We start from the raw sequence: 22,918 nt of genomic DNA, 5'->3' as shown, positions 1-22,918 counted from the left end.
TAGCTATATCCCCTGACATCCGCCATCATGTATGTTGCTCTTCACTATCCTTTGACACTGTCCCACTGACCCATGTCTTTCTCCAGGGCGCCGCTCGTGGATAATGCCCAGGTCAAGTTCGCCTCGCTCCACAACCCGCTGCCTCTGGCATTACACACCTATGTCTGGCCTTTCCTGATTATCTGGCCTGTCTTCTTCGCCTTCTACCTGTCCGAAGAGCGCTACGAGAAACACTTCAACGGTCAAGAATGGACCTTCGTCTGGTCTGGCAGCATTGTTACCATCCAATCCCTCTTCTGGCTCTCTACCTTCTGGAACATCAACATCCGCTCCCTCTTCACCACTACTCGCGCTTCTGATGTGCGTAGCGCTGGTCTGATCAAGGTTCTCCCTGCTGAAAATGCTGGCATTGCCGACATCTGTCCCATTGAGCGCGAAACTGTCGACGGCAAGACCAACATCTCCTTTCTTTTCCAGAAGCGTCGTTTCCTGTACTCGCAAGACACTGGCTCTTTTGCCCCTCTGTCCTACCCCCTGGATCAAGAAGTGAAGCCCACCATTGGTGAGTTCCAGAAGTCAAAGGGTCTTACTACCGCAAAAGAAATCGCCCGTCTCCAGCAATACTATGGCACCAATACCTTCGATATTCCCGTTCCTTCTTTCACAGAACTGTTCAAGGAGCACGCTGTCGCCCCCTTCTTCGTCTTCCAGATTTTCTGTGTCGGCCTCTGGATGCTTGATGAATACTGGTATTACTCTCTTTTCACCCTTTTCATGCTCGTCGTCTTTGAGAGCACTGTCGTCTGGCAGAGACAGCGTACCCTGACCGAGTTTCGCGGCATGAGTATTAAGCCTTACGACATCTGGGTATACAGAGAGAAGAAGTGGGTTGAAATTCAGAGTGATGCGCTCTTGCCCGGGGATCTTGTCTCGGTTGGCCGTACCAAGGAGGATAGTGGTGTTGCATGCGATATGCTTCTGGTCGAGGGCTCCGCTATTGTTAACGAGGCTATGTTGTCTGGAGAAAGTACTCCTGTTCTGAAGGATTCTGTTCAGCTCCGCCCCTCTGAGGCTCGTATTGAACCTGAAGGTATCGACAAGCTTGCCTTCTTGTATGGCGGCACCAAGGTTCTCCAGGTTACTCACGGCAACACTGGCTCGGACGACTCGGACAAGATTCACCCTGTCGTCTCGGGCGTTCCTGCAGCTCCTGACAATGGGGCTATGGCTATTGTCGTCAGAACTGGCTTCGAGACCAGTCAGGGCAGTCTCGTTCGCACCATGATTTACTCTACTGAGCGCGTATCAGCCAACAACGTTGAAGCCTTGCTCTTCATTCTGTTCCTCACTGTCTTTGCTATTGCAGCTTCCTGGTATGTCTGGACCGAGGGCGTCGCCAAGGACAGGAAGCGCTCGAAGCTCCTCCTGGACTGTGTCCTTATTGTCACTAGCGTCGTGCCCCCTGAGCTGCCTATGGAATTGAGTTTGGCCGTCAACACCTCTCTTGCTGCCCTCAGCAAGTACGCCATCTTCTGCACAGAACCCTTCCGTATTCCTTTCGCTGGCCGTGTCGATATTGCTTGCTTTGACAAGACTGGAACTTTGACCGGAGAAGATCTTGTCGTTGATGGTGTTGCTGGTTTGACTCTAGGCCAGGAAGGCGCCCCTGCCGAGACCGATGGTGCACAAACTCAACTCGTACCTCTGAACGACACAGGTGTCTGCACTACTTTGGTGCTCGCTACAGCTCATGCTCTTGTCAAACTTGAGGATGGAGACGTTGTTGGTGAGCCCATGGAGAAAGCTACTCTCGCATCTCTTGGCTGGACTGTCGGACGCAACGATACTCTAACTAGCAAGACTGCTGTCGCCGCGAAGGGCACTGGTCAGTCTGTTGCTGATCTGGTTCAAATCAAGCGCAGATTCCAATTCTCTTCTGCCCTCAAGCGTCAAAGCTCTGTCGCTACTGTCGTTACAACTCAACGCGACTCCGGAAAGAAAACCAGAAGCACCTTTGTCGGTGTCAAGGGAGCTCCTGAGACCATCAGAAACATGCTCGTTGATGTTCCTCCTAAGTACGAGGAGACTTTCAAGTACTTCTCGAGAAATGGTGCTCGTGTTCTCGCCCTTGCCTACAAGTTCATCTCTACTAGCGACGAGATTGGTCAGAACAAAATCAATGACATGAAGCGCGAAGAGGCTGAGTGTGACCTCCAATTTGCCGGTTTCCTTGTGTTGCAATGTCCTCTCAAGGATGATGCTATCAAGGCAGTTCGTATGTTGAACGAGAGCAGTCACCGTTGTATCATGATCACTGGCGACAACCCTCTCACCGCCATCCATGTTGCTAGAAAGGTTGAGATTGTCGACCGCGAGACTCTGATTCTTGACGCACCTGAACATGACGACTCTGGTAAAAACCTTGTCTGGAGAAGCATCGACGACAAGGTCAGCATTCCTGTCAACCCGACTGAGCCTATCGACCCCGAGATCATCAAGACAAAGGATCTATGTGTTACTGGTTACGCTCTCTCTAAATTCACTGGTCAGAAGGCTCTCAAGGAAATTATCCGCCACACTTGGGTCTACGCTCGTGTCTCGCCCAAGCAAAAGGAAGAAATTCTGCTTGGTCTCAGAGACGCTGGTTACGTCACTCTAATGGCTGGTGATGGTACAAACGACGTTGGTGCACTCAAGCAAGCCCACATTGGTGTTGCTCTACTTAACGGAACTGAAGAAGATCTTAAGAAGATCGCCCAGAACTTCAGAGAAACCAAGATGAAGGATGTCTACGAGAAGCAATGTGCTATGATGAAGCGTTTCAACCAACCTTCTCCTCCCGTTCCTGTTCACATCGCTCATCTCTACCCTCCTGGTCCCGGCAACCCTCACTACGACAAGGCTATGGAACGCGAAGCTGCCAACAAGGGTACCACCAGCGAAGTTCTCAAGGCTGTTACTGAAGCCAAGCACAAGGCCGAGGTTGCTAACGCTACTGCAAAGGATGGTGAAGCTGGAACCAAGGCACCTCTGACTGTCCAGGAAGAGCGCAGACAAAAGGCTCAGAATGCTGCAAGTGCCATGGCCGAGAAGATGTCAATTTCGATGATGGAAGACGCTCTTACCGACGACGAGCCGCCAACTATCAAGCTTGGCGATGCCTCAGTCGCTGCTCCCTTCACCAGTAAGCTGGCCAACGTCGTCGCCATCCCTAACATCATCCGCCAGGGTCGTTGCACTCTTGTTGCTACCATTCAGATGTACAAGATCTTGGCTTTGAACTGTTTGATCTCTGCCTACAGTTTGAGTGTGTTGTATCTCGACGGAATCAAGTTCGGTGATGGTCAGGTCACCATCAGTGGTATGCTGATGAGTGTCTGCTTCCTCTCCATCTCGCGCGCCAAGGTATGTCTTTCTCTACGTGTTGCCTCCCAATCAATGCTAATTCATTCCCTAGACCGTCGAAACACTTTCCAAGGAGAGACCTCAACCCAACATCTTCAACCCATACATCATTGGTTCTGTCCTTGGACAATTCGCTGTCCACATTGTCACCTTGATCTACATTTCCAGATATGTGCAACGCACCGAGCCCAAGAAGACCGACATCGATCTTGAGGGTGAATTCGAGCCCTCTCTTCTCAACTCTGCCATCTACCTCCTGCAGCTCATCCAGCAAATTTCGACCTTTGCCATCAACTACCAAGGTCGTCCTTTCCGTGAGTCTATCAAGGAGAACAAGGGCATGTACTACGGTATCGTAATGGTTACTGCTGTTGCATTTTCCTGCGCAACAGAGTTTGTGCCCGAGATCAACGAGCAGTTGAAGCTTGTCCCCTTCACTACCGAGTTCAAAATCACCATGACTACCGTCATGATCCTCGACTACTGTGGCTGCTGGGTCATCGAAAAGGTGCTCAAGCAATTGTTCAGTGACTTCCGTCCCAAGGACATCGCTATCAGACGTCCTGACCAGCTTGCCATTGAGACTCAACGCAAGAAGGAGGAAGAGGACAAGATTGAACAGGAGAGAATTGCAGCGCTCGAGAAGGAGCTTGGCAAGGCATAAACCATTAGAATAGTTCCATGTACAATATCCAATATAGTTCAGCGAGAATTACACATGGAATGACTCGGAAAAAATTGAGCCTGTCATTAATCTCTATTTGAGTGTATCGTCTTTCTGCGATGCAAGAGCTCTGCAAGGTATCACTCAGAACATTCGATAATTGAGACAAAGTAGTTGCTTGCAAGGAGAGCATCACTTCATAGTCTCGTTAAAAGGGCGTGCACTTTTTGCATCTCCGCTATGCATCAGATCTATATAGCAGAGACAATCTGCTATACAAGAACTCGTGGCAGAGCTGACACGGTAGTCAATTATGTCCAAATTCAACAACTGATTTTTCAGTTCATTGTCAAGCATCGACTTCTCGATACATGAGAAGGAAGCATCTGGACTGCCTTCTCGCTCTATGGTGGCTAGTCAGAAATAGTTAGCGCCGTCACGGGACCAGTCGATGTAGAAATCGGCGCTTTGCAGTTGCCGCCGACAATCCTGTTATTGCCCTCTGTTCTATTTCAGGCCAATTAATAGGCCGTCTGTTGTGCTTTACAATGCAATGATATTGCGAGCGGGTTGTTCAATGTCCCTTGTTCGCTGTGTCATTGAGTGCCAACTGCATTCCAAATGGTCGTGCTCATCGATTCACGCACTCCGCCACTTGTGCCATGCACTGCAGGCAGCAATGTCTAGTACTCATTGTAGCTTGTAATTTTAGCAGCCTGATCGCTCTGTTACACGACCAGTGAAGCACATTGAGTGGGGTGCAGCATTGGTGTCAATAGACCCGTCAATAGATCGATGCATGCAGCCTCTCGAGTCTCACGGATAGATACCGATCTGGCATTTGTAGTGCAGCAGTGATATATATGGTCGAGTCAGTCTGAAGGTATCGAGCATCGTCAAGTATCAAGTGCTGTTGGTTCAGACATCCGAAAGCTAGAAAAGCATCAATCAGTCCGAGTGTTTAGAGATGAGACTGGACACAAAGCCAAATGGTCGGCACGCGGCCGGCTGTGATCGTCCGGACGACTCGAGGGCTCGAGGCTCGAGCGTTCATGCAGCACGGCATGGGAACAAAAGTTGACAAGTTCCTGACTCCTGCACATCCGGCGCGCAACTTGGTCCGTGAAACACTCAATTGTTGAGTTTGCAGCCATCTTTTTCTCTGTTGCTGTGCCGCCTTTGTGCAGCTGTCCGTGTAATGAGAAGATCTGCAGGAGGATCTCTGTTGCGTCTGACGAAACACATCATGCAAGTCAACCTCATAAGGTAGGTGCTACAACCTGAGTCGAGCTATCGCTCTCTCTTTTTCTTGAAATTGTTGAATCTCCTTGCTACCGTCCGCGTTGTCCTGTTTGTGTCCAGCTATGATGTGGAAGGCTCCGCTTCTTCCAGCTGCTTTCTGCTCTCTTGCAGTGGCATACTCTCCTTTTATTATCAAAAATTTGAACCCCCCCCAGCCGATAGGCAATCCTGATGGCCAGACGAACTACTATCGTATCCAGTTCGATGTGACGTCCTCAAATGGTGGTGCCAATTCATCGGCGACCTGTCAGACATCTTGGGGAGACAACTCGTGGCTTCAAGATGAGTCCTACAGTATGGCTGTGCCTACAGGAAAGTGGATAGCTTGCGGAGCAAACGACTTCCGCTTCCAACTCTTTCCCTACTTTAGCATTGGAAACTTCAGTCTCGCGGTTCAGCAGAACTTTACTGATGGAGCGTAAGTGTGGGATGCTCAGTACAAAGAGTAAGATCTAAGGGAGTAACAGGACCAACCAAGAGATTTTTGCAACGGCAAAAACGCACATGAGCAACTCGACGTCGACACTGAGCTGTGACATCAATCCGGAAGAAGTAATGTACCAGCAACACGCACATGGCGACTGCAACATGGCTAGCAACGGCAGTGTCGTACTCCAGGTCGAAGCAGAAGCGTGCAATTCTCGCGATGCCACAACGATCTTTGAAGTCAGTGGGTCGTTCGACAACAGTGGAGAAGAAATCATCCTCGTTGGCAGTATCCCAGAGCTCGGCAGTTGGTCGCCAACCCAAGCGGTGTCGATGTCAGTCACGAACCCGCAGAGTGCAGGAGCTCCAACATTCGGCGCCAGGCTCGAGATTGCCGAGGGCACCAGGTTCGAGTACAAGTACATCATGCAGGAAGCTGATGGGTCCGGAAAGACATGGGAGTGTTGCGAGAATCGGATGTATACGGTGCCTGCCAATTCTGCATGCGGCGAAGTGAGTGTAGGATCAGACTGGTTCAGAGGTGGTGGTTCTCCAGTGCAGACTTGAAGATGACTGGAAGTGTAACGAGTAGAGTGAGGGCTTTGTTGTATCTATTGAACGAGATTACAGCTATCAAACAGGATTGTAGTTATGGAATCAAAGACTATGGATACTATAAGACGTGAGAAGAAAAGAAGAAGAGTGAAAGTAGTCGTGACATGTGAAGATTGGGCCGACGGACGTCATGTTGGAGAGCTTCGGTGCGGGAGTGGGGGAGGCTTCTAGTTGACCATCATTGTTCACGCCCTTGACCATCGACGCACCTTGGTAACAAGCACACGACACTGACCATCACTAATCGACGCCGTGGCACACGCTTGACCACGACGAGCATCCTGGACTCGTCCTGAACCGTGGCTGCATTGTTGGCCGCCAAGCGTCCGCGCAGTGCGTCGCCGCCAGAGGCAGAGGCCGCCCACAAGAGAAACAGGATGCACCTCCTGCCAGAAGACGACGACCAAAAGTCCAACCACACCTCGAACGGCGCTCCGCCCTCGGACAAGCTTTCCACCGCCCTCTCGACCAACGACTTCTACGGCCACAATCGACAAGAGGTGACGCGCATCATCATCCAGAGTCTCTCGGACCTAGGCTACCAATCCACCGCCCAGAAACTGAGCCAGGAGAGTGGCTACGAACTCGAAGTCCCCAACGTAGCCGCCTTCCGCACTGCTGTTCAGAATGGCGACTGGTCAGAGGCTGAAGCCTTGTTGTTCGGCGACGCTACCCGCGAAGGCCTGCCGCTGTGTGAAGGCGCAAAGAGAGACGACATGGTCTTCCTAATACGCCAACAGAAATATCTCGAGCTGCTCGAGCTGCGTCATCTGTCCAAGGCTCTGATGGTTCTCCGCCAAGAGTTGACTCCGCTACATCAAGATGTCGCCCGTCTCCACGCCCTGTCCAGCCTGATCATGTGTCGCCGAGCTGAAGATCTGAGGCAACAAGCTCACTGGGATGGTGCCAGCGGTAACTCAAGACGACATCTATTGTCTGAGCTGTCCAGTATGTGCCCGACACTCTTTCCACGCACACGCCAAACTGACCTCGAATCTAGAATCTATATCGCCATCCGTCATGATCCCCGAGCACCGCCTCGCCGTCCTCCTTGACCACGTCCAGCAACAGCACATCGACCAGTGTCTATATCATAACACCACCCAGCCTCCTTCGCTGCTACACGACCACGTCTGTGAACGCAACCAATTCCCTCTACATATCTTTCACGAGTTGCAACATCATGGAGATGAAGTTTGGCATCTCGAATTCTCACACGATGGCTCCATGCTGGCAACCGCTTCCAAAGACAATACCGTTATCATTTACGATACTACCTCATGGATGCCCATCTGCCGCTTGAACCAACAAAAGCCTCACAATGAGTGCGGTGTCTGCTACGTTGCCTGGAGTCCCGACGACACATACATCCTCGCATGCTCACAAGCACGAGAGCTCGCCATTTATCAAGCTCGCACCGGCACTCGCGTTGGCGGCGTAGACCATTTCCACTACCCAGTCACAACCGCTGCCTGGGCTCCTGACGGTCAAAGCTTCATCGTTGGCTCACAAGATTCTAGAAGACCTCTTGGCCTCTACCAGCTATCAGACCAGTCAACGTTGCATTCTTGGGTTAGTAACGATGCTCAAAGTCTTCGCGTGAACGACTGTACCATTTCAGCCGATGGTTCCCGCCTTGTCGCTATAAGCAACGACAATCGCGTCATCGTCTACGATTTCAAGACACGCCTAAAATTGCACGAATGGGTCATGGAAGACAGACTCACTTGTGCCACTCTAAGTCATGACGGCAAGTCGCTTCTCGTTAGCATGAACGAAGGCCGTCTGGTACTCCTTGATTCCGACACTGGCGAAGTCTTACAACGCTACAATGGTCTGACGCAAAGTGAGTTTGTCATCAGAAGTACCTTTGGTGGTGCTGGGGAGAATTTTGTCATCAGTGGCAGCGAGGGTAACAACAAGCATCAAATCCCAAGATGCTTCAAGTTTGCTAATTGACTTGCTAGATTCACGAGTCTATATTTGGCGGAAACACACTGGACAACTCGTTGTCGCACTCGAAGCACATCCTCCTGGCACTGTAAACTCGGTTGCCTGGCATCCCACCAATCCAGCCATATTCGCTTCTGCTGGCGACGACAGAAGAGTCAGGATGTAATTTACTGCCTAGTCCTTGTCCTTGAGAACCTAGCCGTGCTAACAACTTTGTGCGATAGATGGTCCAATCAACCCGCCGATCGTCGGCGATCTTCTTTCATGACTACTCTTTCTTAGCAAGAATGAACCATCCTATCATTCTTGGATTGCATTTCGGCGTTCGGTCAATCGGAAATATCGACCAGGGCTTGGTTTTGCTATCTGTCATTTTTGTTTCGCTGAGGGCGGACGGTATAGCTGGTTCTGCGCAGAGGAGTCTCGGGGGCAGTAGCTACGGGCTAGGTTATTTCTTTTTCTTTTCAACACTCGGAGGCCTGCTTGAGCTTGCAAACACGCTAGACAGCTGATCAGTCTTTTATGCTGTGATTAACTCTGACGCCAGCTGGTCGCATTATGCATATTGTCAACCCAATTCTCTCAAAACCCATGGCTCAACCCTTTTTGAAACCAAATTCTCCATTATCCTGGCCAAAAGTTTCGTGGTCGGCTCCCGTCGCCGCTCCTGGGAGGACAATTTGAAATTGCAGACCAGAGAATCCAATGATGCAATTGAATGCCTTGTCACGCTGACGGACATGCTCAAGTTTCGCCTCGGCTCCGTCTGCGAAGGCAAGACGAATGCCTTTTGTTTTGACTAGTCCAGCCGTCTTTGGATCGATCTTCTCCATCTCAACAAGCTCTGACCACAGGCGACGCCAGACTTCTTTGCGTGCCGATGTAACTGGAGACGTCCTTTGATAATGAAGACCATCCGAAAAGATGACCAATCGACCAGGCACGTTGTGCATGGAGCATTTGAATGACAAGATGTCGAGGCCATCAAGAATGCTGCACGAAGAGTCTGTTGTGTGGAAGCTTGCAGCATCGTCATCCTCGCTATCCGGCGATGAATCTTCTCCTGGCCATGTTGTTTTTGTGATCTTAGGAATGTCGAGGCTACCAGCAGCCAAGCCTCCTCTTTGCTGTGAGAGATCCTTTTCCCACTCTTCTTGGACTCTCTTTTCAATCAGCCCCGCTCTGGTCTCCTGAGCCTTCTCCCTGAGATACTTCATTGACCAGTCTGCATCGTTAGGGATACCCCAGAAGATGTAATTGAAGGCGTTGACAACATGTCGGAACTCGGGGTGGAAATGAGCAACATAGCGGGATCCGAAGAACATGATGATGCAACACATGCTCACAATCTTGATAGAATATTCGCTGGGTGTGAAGAGGCCGAGCAGGATTGCCGTCAAGAACCAAAAGAGAGTGGCCCATGTGAGCTTTGGATCACGCCAGTCGTAGAAGTTGTTCAATGATTCCAGTGTATCGGCAAAGTCAGACAACTGCATCTGTATCTTGGGTCCTGCACTCTCGATGAAGGGATCAATCCAATCTGAGCCGTGCTCCTGCAGAAGAGCACTGAACTTATAAGCAGAACTTCCTTTCTGAAGTGCAGACGTATAACAACTCGCGCATCTCTTCGACCTGCCTGTTTCGAAACCTGTTCAGTAGGACAGTGACAGCACAGTAAACCAATATGAATGTGACGCAGTAGTCTAGATACCAGATCAGAAGCCAGATCGCGAGCCATTTTCTAGACTTCGCAGGATCCTCCCAGAGATACAGACTGCGTAATGAGAGAAAGAAGGTCTGCCATGGCGAAGAGGCAATAAGGATGCGCTCTACAAAGCGAGACGAAGCCTCTCTGTCGAAGGGAGGCTGTCCAGTGTAATCAATCTGGCCCATCCGGTTCGTGGCAAAGCTTTCTATGGCGTTCAGCTGGCGTGCTTTCAACCAAGCCATCCAATCGACACGGCGCTTGCCCGTCTGAGCATCGACATAAGTGTAGTCCTCCTTTGGCGGCGATGGAAACTCGCGTTTTGGAAAGACGATGGCGCGTCTGAAGTGGCGGCTTGACGTCCAGGCCACTTTTCTGCTCTGTCGTAGGCCTTCGATTTTTTTGACGCGCTCACGCTGATCATTGACAGCTTCTTGGTCGACGGACCCATTGGAGCGCGAAGCTGATGATTTCGCTCTCGACAGACTGTCATGCGCGTCGAGAAACTCCTTGTCAGCTTCCTCGGATAGATAGGGTCGATCCTTTATTGCTGCTTTGGAAGCAGCCAGCTTCTTTGCGGCATCTTGAGGGTGAACGATGATTTTGACACCATTTGAGAAACCGCCCGCGATACGAGTCGAGAGACTTGGCTTCTGAGAGACCAATTGTGATGGATCAAATGCTGGGTCGTGGCGGATTTCCTCATACGGATCATCTTCTTGACCCTTGGTGGCTTCCTCCTCGGGGGTTAAAGTATGTTTATTAAGATGCAATAAGTTCTTGGTCTTCGCTTTTGTTCCGCGGCCCAAGCTCTTGACTCTTTCCTTAGTCGACGATGAGCGCTTCGGAGAAGGTCCGCTGGAAGCCTCGTCCATCATGAATCTTATTAGCAGAGTGAGGCGCAATGTTGTGCTGACAGCTCATGATGGTTTCCGCGCAAGATTTCAGCAGTGCCGGCATGAACAGGACTGCGCCTCCATCAGTCATCATGCGACGGCAGTTCATGCCTTTGTCAGTTGTGGCAGGGTGGCCACGGTTCATTCTTTCGCGTCACCTGCCCCACACCTCCAGCTGTTCCCGTTGTTTCTTGGTTGTTGGAGATCCTGTGCAATCATGCCTATCATGACGTCCGCACCCTTTTGTGCCGCTCACTCAAAGCACATAAGTCACTGGAGTATCTCAAGAGCCAAACAAACACGACACTACTTACACGCTTGATTCAGTCAGGGTCGCACGTCTAGTCTGAGCGTCCAGAATGGAAGCTTATGAAACTTCGAGAAGGAATTGCCATCCGCTAGCTGCCTCACATGTCAAAGCACTGACGCTTTGAAGTCCGGATAACCGCGACCACCGCTATCTTTGCACACGTCGGATCCTCGCCTCGTCTTCATGACCTGCAGGCTGCAGGGCTGGGATAAGGTTCCGTTTCATTTATGCACCATCGATAACCGAACGCCATCATCTCCTGCACTCGTCATGCTTACTAGTCAGGTCTGCAAAAACACACCGATCTCGAACAAGTCTTCTCCTTACTTCACCGCCGTCCGTCAGCTCGTCCACAGTTGGACGAGAAAAAAATTCTTCTTCCACTAATCTCGTAAGCAGGAGCCTAGTTTCTTGTCAAAAAAAAAAAATGAAGATTGACCGCCAGCTCGTGCTTCTCTAATGACTTCATATTCGTACAATTGTTGCAGCCCAAATTTCCTCGAGGCGTGGAGAGTTGTCGCGGCCCGATGCAATGGCAGTCTTGCGACCATGTGACTGGCCAAACATCGGGATTCAAGAAGTATTGATGGTGGGACAATCTCCGGCTGAACGCTACGCAAATCAAGGAACGAGATAACAACAGTTATCGAGATCTCGGATGGTCGCTTCAGACATTACCTTGATGTTTCGTCGAGCGAGTCAAGAAGAGCTTGTGACTCTGGACGAGAAGTGTAGATTGCTTCAACAACGTCTGGTAGCACAGGAGCTGTTGATAACGTCTAGAATGTGGTCTTGTGCCCCGGCCGAGGGGCATGGGATGGACCCTGTTTGGTCGGGGCTGTAGAACGGCCAAGAGTGGATGCTGTAATGGTGGCCTGATGCAAAGTGAGTGCCCAATGGTTAGAGATGGTCAAGGCTGCGGTGGTGTTTTCAGAAGCAAGAGTGAGTGTCAACACAGACTCTTGGAGCAGTGACTGCCGCTGTCAGTCAGCGATGCGAGAGAAGATGGCGATTCGGTCAGCAAGCTAGAGTCAGAGCAGGATATGGTGCGTCGGTTAGGCCGGTAGCGAGTAATGTGGTTGGCAGGCTCGTGACGGCAGGTAACGGTAGAAGTTTGAGATTGAAGCAACACAGGGCTCTGTAGCGGTGGACAAGGGCAGACAACGGGTGCGGCGACAATAAGATTGCCGCGGTGACGGTGTTTTTTGTATCGAGTTGAGCCTCTCTTTGACTCATTGACCCTTTGGCGATCGTGGTGGTACCATGGTCAGTATTCCATCGTCATAGAAAAAGGTCCTTGGCTGCGACGTTAGATTAGACTATCAGTGCGTAGGCGGTATTCGGCATTTCTGGAGGCCCAAAGGAGGTGGCAGACAAGCGATGGACGAGCAGGTCTTGCAGACGGAGCTGTAGACAAGAAGTGCAGTCAAGATACAGTGGCTGCAGGGCGGCGGCTCACGGACGATCAGATGGAGTGCACGGCACAGGCGGCTTCTAGAAAGACAGAGGACGAGTACAATATGATACTCCAGAGGTATCGGGCTGCTGTGGCACATCCGAGGTTGTCAGGGCAACGCCGACGGTTGGCATGGCTGGCGTCTGGGGGGCCATCTTCTTACCAATGCTGCGATACGACCAGCACTAAGCTCTCGCTGCTTTTCGGACATAGAATTTGATACAAAAGCCCGTCGCATGCATGCTCCGCCCTCGACTGTCAAGCTCATCTTCTCTCTGTCTGCTGCAACGCCCAAGCCACCCAAGCCCGCGGCTGCACAAGAATCATAACAATGCACCCTACCCTGGGAGAAGCCGCCATGGCCGACGACTATCACATGCTGGAAGAGTTGGGCAGTGGGAGTTTTGGTGTCGTATACAAGGCCGTCGAGAAGGCCACTGGTGACCTGGTCGCCATCAAACACGTACTGCTACCCCTGCCCCTATACCAACCTGCTACACCAGCTGACCATCATCTCTACAGATCGACCTCGAAGGCAGCGACGACGACATTCAAGAGATTCAGCAAGAGATCGCTCTCTTGAGCACATGCTCGAGCGAGCACGTAACACGATACAAGGCCAGCTTTGTGCGCGGCGTCAAACTATGGATCGTCATGGAATACCTTGGTGGAGGCTCGTGTTTGGATCTAGTATGTCAAGACGCAATACCCCCAGAGCCCCTCTCTGACTCGTGCTAGCTCAAATCCGGCCCCATCACCGAGGCTCAGATCGCCATCATCATGCGCGAGCTGCTGCTAGGCCTGGACTACCTGCACAACACGGGCAAAATCCACAGAGATATCAAGGCTGCTAATGTTCTCCTGTCAAGCTCAGGCAGAGTCAAGATTGCCGACTTTGGAGTCGCTGCCCAACTGACCAACATCCAATCACAGCGTCTGACCTTTGTCGGCACTCCATTCTGGATGGCCCCTGAGGTCATCCAAGAAGCGGGTTACGATTTCAAAGCAGACATCTGGAGTCTAGGTATTACCGCCATGGAGCTTGCCAACGGCGAACCCCCTCACAGCCAGGTCCATCCTATGAAGGTTTTGTTCTTGATTCCCAAGGAAAAGGCTCCGAGACTCGAAGGCGGCACCTGGAGCAGGGAGTTCAGAGACTTTGTTGCCCTTTGCCTGAACAAGGATGCCGACACACGACCTACCGCCAAGACTCTTCTCAAACACAAGTTCATCCAGCGTGCCGGAAGAGTCGATTCTCTCAAGCTGCTTGTTGACAGAGCTCGCAACCGCATCGCCAACGAGAAGAAGGATCGTCTCAGATACTACGAGCAGACCTTACATGAGCTCCACGCACCCAACGAAGACGATGATTGGGTCTTTGACACCGTCAGACCGGGAACCTACCACTCTCAGACCGTCAAGCCACGCGATCCTTCACACATGATTGCATGGGACAGCGAAGCCGAAGATGCCTTTGCCGCCATGGAAAACCTCGACATCTCATCGGGTGCTTCGCCTTCATACGATCCCGCTGCCACCATTCGCACATCCAAGCATACCTCCACCTCTCCCTCACATCATGCTGATCCTTCTGCCACAACTCGCAAGGTATCTGGCTCGACTCCCACTGCACGCCGCGTCAGCAGACAAGGTTCGACCTCCGACCACACTACTCGCCGTCATTCTGTTCAGGCAAAACAACCTCTGGGACTCGATATGTCGTTTGGAAATGGAGCTTCGACTGTGCGCCAATTCAAGCGCGTGCCATCCGGTGGAGCCCGTCCCTCGAGCTCTGGATCGTCACAGACAGCTGTCGAAGACTCCGAGAACCTGCCCCCTGCCGCTGCCGTAATGATGCCCGATACAAAGGAAGCTATTCTTGGAAGACGCGCCTACGTAAAGTGTATTGATCCAGCACTCCAAGAATTATATGCCTCTACCGCTCCTGGACCCAAGCAGACAGCTCTGGCCAGGATGGCTGAAGCTTGGAACATCTTAGATGAAACAGATCCTGAGGGCGAATTGTTGTTGCTCAAAGCAATCTTCGAGCGAGTCCAGAAGGATCCTAGACTTGCAGCTCAAGTCATGCCAGGCTTGCAGCTTGCTAGCCTGCGCAGTAGTCCTTCGCTCAAGAAGGCCCCCATTGTGACGGAGAAGGAGACCTTGGTCACACCCCCGACCTCACCATACAAGTCGGAAATGACTCCTACCGTCCGCTCGATGCGAAGACAAAGTGCCTTCGTCGACAGCGAACGCGAAAAGATTCTTCGCACTGCCATCCTGGAAGACAGAATGCCTGGCAAAGTCGAGACTGGCCTGGAACACATCGGCATGCTGGCAGATGCCTTGTACGGCCGCTGGAGCGAGGGCTTGCGTATGCGCTGGCCCAATGCTTAGCTGCCGACCGCGTCACAATCTTCTGACGGGTTTCCTTCTCTTATAATGTCTTTTTCTTAATACCTATATAGCATAGCGAGCGTTGATTTTCATCTGGCGTTGTCGAGTGAAGAGGCCGGCACCTCATAGCTCTTTGATGGTTCTTGTTTTTCCGTTCTTTCTGTCGTTTAGCTTGATACCCTATCTGAGGGCGTATTGTTGGTCTGGAGTCATTTTGGTCGGACAGCGTCGAGCGTTTCTAGTTCTTGTTCTTGGTGTACACTATTGGATCTGTAGGAGTTTGGAAAGGTGGTCAACCTGGTCTACGGGCTCGTTTTCTTGTTGATAGATATATAACGAACAAACGACTTTGCTTCACACGCTTGATCTTGTCACGGCTCTTTCTAGAATTATGCTCCAAAGATAATTACCAGATCTGAGGAAACAGTAAGACCTGGAGTTGTATAAATCTTGTCTGGGCTGTATGAATGGCAAACAATGCTGAACAAAACAAAAGCATGCTCGCAAGGCAAAAGCCTCGGGGCAAGGTCGCAATACCTATGCACTGTACGCCGACGCTGTGGTTTTGCAAGTAACAAACAAACAATTACTCCCCGCGCATATGACATTTCGACCGAATTCAGCCTGTCAGCCAGCCATCCACCAAGTAGATGGTACATCGTGCCCTCGAACAGTGATCATTGGATCAATTCGGGTAACCACGAATCTCGTCCATGTATCTTTTTATGCCGTGTAACGCCAATGTGTTTGCTTTCTTGTTATTGGATCCCCCCAAAACACCTTAGAATGCACTTTTTGGAAGTTCTTGATTGGATGGATAAAAGCTCGTATTCGCGTGCAATTGACCGCGAGTCACAATTATCCGGTCAGGCGAAGAAAATGCGGGTGATTAACAGCTGCCCACGAAAAAGTTGTGGGCATCGGCTTCAGGATGGTTGAATGGCGTCCGGATTCCTGGAGTCCACAAAGGCGTGTGATTCGTGGTGCTTCCCACGCTACTCTCGTCTCGATCTTCATCAGGGTCTCCATTACTCTCGGCGTACTCGGGGAACTCCTTGTCGTCGTCCATCCATGTCAATCCGTTGGCAGCTTCTTCATCTGGAAACACCTCGCGAGCGTATTCCTCGAGTGATCGGTAGCCCTCCCACAGGCTTCTGGCTTCTTGGGGGTATTCCAAAGGTCCAAAGTAAGCAGCCCTCTTCTCACCGAGGGTCTCCTGAAGCGATTCCAGATGTTCCCGGTAGCCGCTGGGGATGGAGACCTCGATATCTATCGGACCATGTATGTATTTGACAGGCCTGCCTACACCACGTGAGAATTTGACGCAGGCTTGGACTGGGCTCAGTCGTTCGAAAGCAAGTGTAACCCTGTTTGGACAGCATAAGCTTGGAGAAAAACATCATAGCACAATGTGTTAAATTACCTTTGGCCTTTCCAGGCGTTCGGACCCATCTTGAAGATTTGCAAGAGAGCCGGGCCAACATCATGCTCGGCGTCTAGCCAAGGCAACGGGTCGTGGGGATGGAAGGGAGCTTTCCAGATGAAGCTGCCGTCTTCTTGAAGTTCCATGCGGAACAGCGGGTAAGGTAGGGAGGTAAAGTTATTATTGTAGATTCCAGTGTAGGTAAAAGTGGCGGGGATTCCAAGTTGTCGGACGTAGTTCTCTATCGTGAATTTTTGCGCCCACAAGGGAAGCGGTCTCCAGTCTGGATTGTAAACAGAATGATCCGGCATGGATGAGTAGATGTAGTGGGTCACGCCTGCCCTTTTGGCAGCGTCGGCGCAAGCTTTGCCAATAGCGACCTCATCGCCCCAGTGGGTAGTATTGATAAAAGCCAACTTGGCACCCTCGAAAAGATGGTTCAGAAAGGGGATCAGGTCAGCCTTTGGTTGGCACAAATCTCCTTCGACGATTTCGACATTGGGAAGAGCGGCGAGTTCCTCTGCGACTAGACCATCGCAAGTTCGAACCTGGGCTTTCACGCGCCAGCCTACAGCAGAGGCGACGCGGACAAATGAGGCCGTCTGACGGCCAGTCGAGTTGATGGTTACTACGGTCTTTGTAGGCATCATCAGTGGCATTATACCAGGAGTATCGGGCAAGCCACCACGTGATATGGCGACCGTGCCCAGGTTAGAGGAAACCGTTTTTTTCTTCAGAAGAAAATTGAGGGGCGTGGAGCAACAGCTCTCCTGCAGAGCGACTAGCGGTCGAGGGAGAAGCGCGCAAAGGTCCAGGGAGGCCGTGAAGTGGAATAATGGTGTGTGTGTGAAGGAAACAAATTTAGACGATCAGGACCAGACAGAGCAAAGAAGCTTCTGCAACCTGACGCGCGAAGGACACAGAAGGGGGGACGCTCGGATGATTGGCCGGCTTGGTTCACCGCAGGGAGCAAGGTTTCGATCTGAGCTCAGGGCGAGGAGACGTAATTTTGTATTTTGGCGGACGCTCTCCAAAAATAAGGGCGCCCCTCTAGTGCAAGGTACCAATGTGTGGGCAAATGTGCGGGGCAGGATTGAGGCAAGGAGACGGAAGGAAGGAGCAACAAGCTGGCAACGAGAAAGGGTGCCGACAGGTTGTTGCTGTTGACGCTGGCTGACACCGGTTCTTGTTGACGTTGTACTCGGAGTAGGATTTTTTCGGTCGCGACAAGGACGAAGCCGTGCATGCTGGCTACAGCATCGCGCGCCCGCTGAGATTCGACCTCGTGGTGATTTGCTGCACCCTCTGTCGAGCACATTTTCAACTGTTTCGGACTAGGCTTTGCAACTTTACATAATGGTTCCTGATGCCATGGTTTGGCAGGGCCGGGATCGGAACGATCGCTGATGCTACGAAGCACTCTCCGACCGTGGCATCGAATGGGCTCGCCGTCGGATTGCACGCCGCTTGAGACACAGAGAACTGCCGCCTAGTCTGCGATGACCATCAAGACAGCCGCGTGACCAGCAAACATGGCGTGAACCTGAGTTTTGGTCGAGTAACAGCATGCCACACGGGGTTAGAGCCGAAGACTGTGTTGCGGGGAACCTCGAATCAGGCAGGTCGAGCAGCTTGCCAAGTCATAGATTGTGCAGCATCTCCGCCGCGCCTCTGCCCATCTGCCAGCCACGTCCCAAAAGCCATGAGCAGATATGCATCATCGTCATCACTGAACCATCAGAATTGTCGACATGGCCCGTTGCTAGATCGTCTCGGACCATTTTTCCCTCGTGCGCTCCAAGCCGAAACTTACCGTTTGCCGGCAGTCTGGACTGTATTGTACTTCTCGCCGGCATGCCTCTCCGGTGCTGCCTACTGTGCCATAATCAACAACAATGATGCCGCCTCACCGTGAATAGTCAAACTATGGCCGCGCTTCTTCCGAGGCTCGTTTACATGACCCCATCTGACTTAGCAAACAATCACGAGACCACGACGCCTCCAAGCATCAAATGATGAACTCAACCACATGTCGAGTCACACACGTCCCACCCGTTTCGATGACGCGAGCACAAACCCTAAAGACATCATCCTGGAGACTCCTCCTTCGAGTACTTTCGACACCCAGCTTGACACGTGTAATGTCCTAGGCGAGCAGCTTGCTTGAATTTCTGTACCAACCAAATCGCCCGTAAGACAAAGCATGTTCAAGCAAGAAAAGAAAAGGAAGAAGAAAAAAAGGTCAGAGTCACGAGCGGTCAGGTTATTGCCAATCGGATGCTTTACCGACACCACAACACTGATATCACAATCAAGACGTTCTTACAAAGCATTAATAAGGATAAATTCTTCATACCAATCGACTATGCACATATATACCACGTGTCTCGATATTTTCGAAAATCGAACCACTCAAAATCGGCAGATGATGGAAGCTTGCCAGCGCCTCGGAAAGGTCAAAGAACGTGTTTGCCTTATATTGACGGAAATCTCAAGCTCTAGCTGGTGAGGCCCTGTCACGATTGTTAGCATGTTAGAGGATCGTGGAATGCGGCTTCGCTTACTTGAATGCAACCATCGTAGGCTGCCTTGCGGACGAGTGGAGTGTTGTATCCTCCAGGTTGGAAGAAAAGATCACCGTATCCTTGGCCAGGGAAAGTCGAGGGGATCCAGCTGTAAGTATCATCAAAGTCCCAAGCAGTAATACCGACACAAGCGTCTACGTCTGCGCATGCACCGACAGAGCTGGCGTAGTCGAGGACCTGCTGTTGCTGAGCTGCAGCAGTGGCGGGTACAGTGGTACGAATGTCAAGCTCGGTGATGGCTACATCAACGTCCAGCGCGGCAAATGCTTGCATGTTGGCCATCTGAGCAGCTTTCGACGGTGTCTCACCAACAATGAAGTGTGACTGAAGACCGACACCGTCAATCTGGATTCCGGCATCCTTGAGACTCTTGACAAGTGCCTGTGCGGCAGTGGATTTGGCTCCGGCACTTTCAATGTTGTAGTCGTTGTAATAGAGCTTGACCTTGAGGCCCTTGGCCTTGACAGCGGCTTCTGCGGCTTTGAAGGCAACAGCAACATAACCGGGACCGATGGTGTTGTACCAGATATCCGATCTCCAGGTGGTGTTGTCGGCCAGATTACCGGTGGTGCCACTGTCGCTCAGGGCCTCGTTGACAACATCCCAAGCGTAGCAACGGTCTCCAAAGTGCTCGACGAGGTTGGTGACATGGTTCTGGAGAACCTTCGTCAAGGTCTCGTTTGTCCATGTGCCCGAAGTGAGCCACTCGGGAAGCTGGTTGTACCAGTTCAAGTTGTGGCATCTGACCAGTCTTCCAGGAGGGGCAGCATCCGCAAGGAAGATATCTGCCTCGGTGTAGTTGAAAACACCCTGTTCGGGCTCTGTGAAGACCCATCTAGAAAGCGATTAGTCATATGTCTCAGAGTATGGTAGGATTCTCTTACTTCATGGCATTGGCAGGTGTAACTTGTCCCCAGTCATCCCTGTTGGCAAGTTCTGCGCGGTAGTATCTGTCGGTGGTCTCGTTGGTACCAGGAACATCTGCAGCTGTACCGAAGTACAGCTTGCCGGCCTGCTTTGCGTAGTCGTTCAAGCCCTTTCTGCCAGTGGCTGTTGCCAGCAGAGTCGTGGTCTGAACAGTGTTGGAAGCGGAGCTGGTGGTGGTGGTGACAACAGCAGAAGTTGCAGAGCTGTGTGCCGAGGACTTGGTCGAGGAGTGGGAGGAAGAGTGGGAAGTTGAGTGCGAGGTGCTGGTGCTGCACGAGGTGGACTTGTGGTCTGCAGCAGGCAGAGCGGAGACCAAAGGAGCGGCCAGCAAGCCGAAGCTTAGTAGCGAACGAATAGACATTGCGGAGAGGATGTAGTGTAACGAAGGACTGCGGGTTGTTGCTTGTTGATGGGTGTAACAGAGATGGGCACCTACATATATATACACATACTCTACTACTACAAACCTCGTTCCTGTCTACAGATCGCCGGATAATCTGATCATGTTCTAGCAATTTGCTGTTCCTGCATGCAGCGACCGAGACATCTCGCATGCGCGAACAGGCTAAAAGGACAAGGTTTTCTGACTGGATATTGCAGGGGCGTCGTCGCTTTCGCAAGATGGACACAGAAGGAGAGCGTAGAGAGCACTGGCCTTTGCGGCCCCACCAAAGCGGCAGGCGAACAGGCAAAGAGCCATCGTGCCCTGCTCTATTGCTCCGCTCCCGCTCCCGCATCCGCATTTCCTTCTAATGCGGAGACGCGGGGCAGCGGTTAAACGAGATATTGATGGACTGCCTTAGTGCCAAAGAAGGTCAGAGATTGAAGACTCGGCCTGGTATGCGATCGTGAGTCGACACCTACCCAAGAAGACGGTATACCGAGACGCTGGTTATTGGAAAGCTTGGTATCAAAAGATATTCACTACCAAGCATTACCAAGCACTATGGCAGAAGAGCGGCCGTTGCACGCGCTCTTAGCATTTCGCACTCTGTAATGCATACTATAGGCTTCGAGATGGCTAAATTCGAGAGGGGCGATGCTGTCCATGCGGCATCTCGTTCTGCTGTCTAGAACCACAAGCACCCGCCTTGCAGATATTCGATGATCTACCGGTCACCCCGATGGAAGCAGGGGCAAGTTGTCGTTTAGCCGTGCCTAGATGCTATGATCGGATGTAAGGAGGCTCAAAGCAGAGCCGAGATCGTCTTGGATATTGCAGTTGCAGACTGCTGCAGATATAGTTGAGATGTGTATTCCGTGGGGTAATGTGGTATTGCATGGTCGAAGGGCCAATAGGCAAATGCCCTCGACCAGAAAGAAAAGTCAAGATTTTCCTCGTACGCCACAAACTCCGTGGTCAGGGGACCTTTCTTAAACGCCATTTTGCCCAAACATGAACCATATGCTCCTAGTATTACATGAATCGAGGTCATAGACGCCTAAGCGATGGGGTCGGCGGCTGTGTCGTCGTTCGGCATGCGCATGTAGTAATCGATAGCGGCACTGAAACCAGCAAAGCCGGCGCAACCAAGAGCAGCAGCCTGTGGACCGGCCTTTGCGGCGAGAGCACCACCTGTGATGCAGCCAGCTGCTACGCCATTGTACAAGTCGTTCTTTGCGCGGAACTGCGTGGATTTGTTCAGTAAAAGTCCGGACAAAAGGCAGGACGTGTGGCGAGTTGACTTACGCCCTCGATACAGCACTCGGTTCCAGCAAAAATGCCACCAACAAGACCGAAGTTCTTTGCACTGCTCCAACTCGCTTTGCCCATCTCTTTGAATCCTTGTCGTAACTGTTCCTTGACTGGGAGTTTTGTGATTGCGTCTGCGCCAGCCGTCATGGGAGCATCATATCGCATCTGTGAGAGAATCTTCAGTTAGTCGGCGGCCTTTGACAGATCCGAAGTTGACATACACTCGACATGAAGAGACCAAAGAGACCACCCAGACCAAAACCCATGACACCTGACATTGCAGTCTTTGCTGGACATGACTCCATGGCTTGTTGCATCTGGTTTTGTGTCAGTATCGACTGCTCGTCTCACTCATTGTCGACAGCGCGTGCGCACAAATTTGATCATCTGCTGCTCCTTCAGCTTCTGCTCGTCCAGGCCGACACCTTGGCCGCCCAAGCCAGGAGCTGACATGCCGGGAAACGCCATTTCTGAGGATGATATACGGATCTGCGCAACAGCGACGAGAGTATTGATAAAAGTTGCCCGCCGACTAGCAGACCGGACCGGCCATCGTGCCAAGATTGCGGCGAGCTTAGCTAATCCCCGAGAGATATATCACGCCAGGGTCATCCCACAGACATGAGTCTCTACCTGTGTTATTGCGAAGCCGGAGTAAGCCATTGCTTGGCGGATTTGGTATATAATCGTGCCGTGCGCCAGTAGACTAAAAAATTAAGTTCCTTTAGCAATTACATCTAGTAGCTAAGCTCTAGAAGGCCTCTACGGCTTAGGGTGCCCTTTATAGCCCTTAAAAGGTAGACTTATAACTATCTCGACCCTATACGACGCCGGCATCGCTATTACGCTTCTTATTAGTTAACTTATAGGAGTTATAAGGATATAATGTAGTTATAAGAGTAAGCTAACATTAGCTTCCCTTAGTCTATAACTACACTTTTCTTATAATTAGCTATAACCCCTATAACTTCGAGGATAAGAGTAGCAAGGCATTTATCTTCGAGCTAAGCTTATAGCTTTCTATTCTACTAAAGACAAATATACGTCTATAAGGAGTTATAAGATAGATCTAAGTAGTCTTTCTAGCTAGAGGAACTCTAATTAATATAAGAAGGATATCCCTTCTTATAAGAGGACTAGATAGCATAGTACTACTAA

The 22,918-nt window shown here is 51.2% G+C and overlaps 8 protein-coding genes across 8 annotated transcripts; 4 read left to right on the top strand and 4 right to left on the bottom strand.

Annotated features, from left to right (window-relative positions):
- Nucleotides 1–72: 72 nt before the first annotated feature.
- Nucleotides 73–4,069, top strand: M437DRAFT_88850 (uncharacterized protein; the record flags this gene model as incomplete). The annotated part of the gene is made up of 2 exons (XM_041028918.1): nt 73–3,405; nt 3,458–4,069. The coding sequence occupies 2 exons, from the start codon at nt 73–75 to the stop codon at nt 4,067–4,069; spliced, it is 3,945 nt and encodes a 1,314-aa protein (XP_040875150.1).
- Nucleotides 4,070–5,667: 1,598 nt separating this feature from the next.
- M437DRAFT_88849 (starch-binding domain-like protein) lies at nt 5,668–6,364 on the top strand (the record flags this gene model as incomplete). The annotated part of the gene is made up of 2 exons (XM_041028917.1): nt 5,668–5,789; nt 5,839–6,364. The coding sequence occupies 2 exons, from the start codon at nt 5,668–5,670 to the stop codon at nt 6,362–6,364; spliced, it is 648 nt and encodes a 215-aa protein (XP_040875149.1).
- A 425-nt stretch (nt 6,365–6,789) lies between these two features.
- Nucleotides 6,790–8,647, top strand: M437DRAFT_60080 (WD domain-containing protein; the record flags this gene model as incomplete). Its single annotated transcript, XM_041023689.1, has 4 exons — nt 6,790–7,360; nt 7,413–8,324; nt 8,380–8,527; nt 8,590–8,647. The coding sequence occupies 4 exons, from the start codon at nt 6,790–6,792 to the stop codon at nt 8,645–8,647; spliced, it is 1,689 nt and encodes a 562-aa protein (XP_040875148.1).
- A 314-nt stretch (nt 8,648–8,961) lies between these two features.
- Nucleotides 8,962–10,945, bottom strand: M437DRAFT_79226 (uncharacterized protein; the record flags this gene model as incomplete). Its single annotated transcript, XM_041027134.1, has 2 exons — nt 8,962–9,936; nt 9,971–10,945. 2 exons carry the CDS (start codon nt 10,943–10,945, stop codon nt 8,962–8,964), a joined length of 1,950 nt encoding a protein of 649 aa, XP_040875147.1.
- A 2,145-nt stretch (nt 10,946–13,090) lies between these two features.
- On the top strand, nt 13,091–15,129 carry M437DRAFT_60133 (Pkinase-domain-containing protein; the record flags this gene model as incomplete). Its single annotated transcript, XM_041023700.1, has 5 exons — nt 13,091–13,195; nt 13,255–13,422; nt 13,471–14,340; nt 14,425–14,814; nt 14,869–15,129. The coding sequence occupies 5 exons, from the start codon at nt 13,091–13,093 to the stop codon at nt 15,127–15,129; spliced, it is 1,794 nt and encodes a 597-aa protein (XP_040875146.1).
- Nucleotides 15,130–16,018: 889 nt separating this feature from the next.
- On the bottom strand, nt 16,019–17,211 carry M437DRAFT_79224 (NmrA-domain-containing protein; the record flags this gene model as incomplete). Its single annotated transcript, XM_041027133.1, has 2 exons — nt 16,019–16,496; nt 16,553–17,211. 2 exons carry the CDS (start codon nt 17,209–17,211, stop codon nt 16,019–16,021), a joined length of 1,137 nt encoding a protein of 378 aa, XP_040875145.1.
- Nucleotides 17,212–19,077: 1,866 nt separating this feature from the next.
- Nucleotides 19,078–20,425, bottom strand: M437DRAFT_60104 (glycoside hydrolase; the record flags this gene model as incomplete). Its single annotated transcript, XM_041023693.1, has 3 exons — nt 19,078–19,972; nt 20,022–20,177; nt 20,283–20,425. The coding sequence occupies 3 exons, from the start codon at nt 20,423–20,425 to the stop codon at nt 19,078–19,080; spliced, it is 1,194 nt and encodes a 397-aa protein (XP_040875144.1).
- Nucleotides 20,426–21,506: 1,081 nt separating this feature from the next.
- Nucleotides 21,507–22,213, bottom strand: M437DRAFT_60101 (Tim17-domain-containing protein; the record flags this gene model as incomplete). The annotated part of the gene is made up of 4 exons (XM_041023692.1): nt 21,507–21,692; nt 21,755–21,925; nt 21,982–22,077; nt 22,136–22,213. The coding sequence occupies 4 exons, from the start codon at nt 22,211–22,213 to the stop codon at nt 21,507–21,509; spliced, it is 531 nt and encodes a 176-aa protein (XP_040875143.1).
- Between the last annotated feature and the right edge of the window lie 705 nt (nt 22,214–22,918).

The sequence above is a fragment of the Aureobasidium melanogenum genome, assembly GCF_000721775.1.
Source record: "Aureobasidium melanogenum CBS 110374 unplaced genomic scaffold scaffold_36, whole genome shotgun sequence".
Taxonomy (NCBI): Eukaryota; Fungi; Ascomycota; class Dothideomycetes; order Dothideales; family Saccotheciaceae; genus Aureobasidium; species Aureobasidium melanogenum.
The sequence above is the reverse complement of the archived record's forward strand: the minus strand, read 5'-3'. Positions and strand labels throughout refer to the sequence as shown.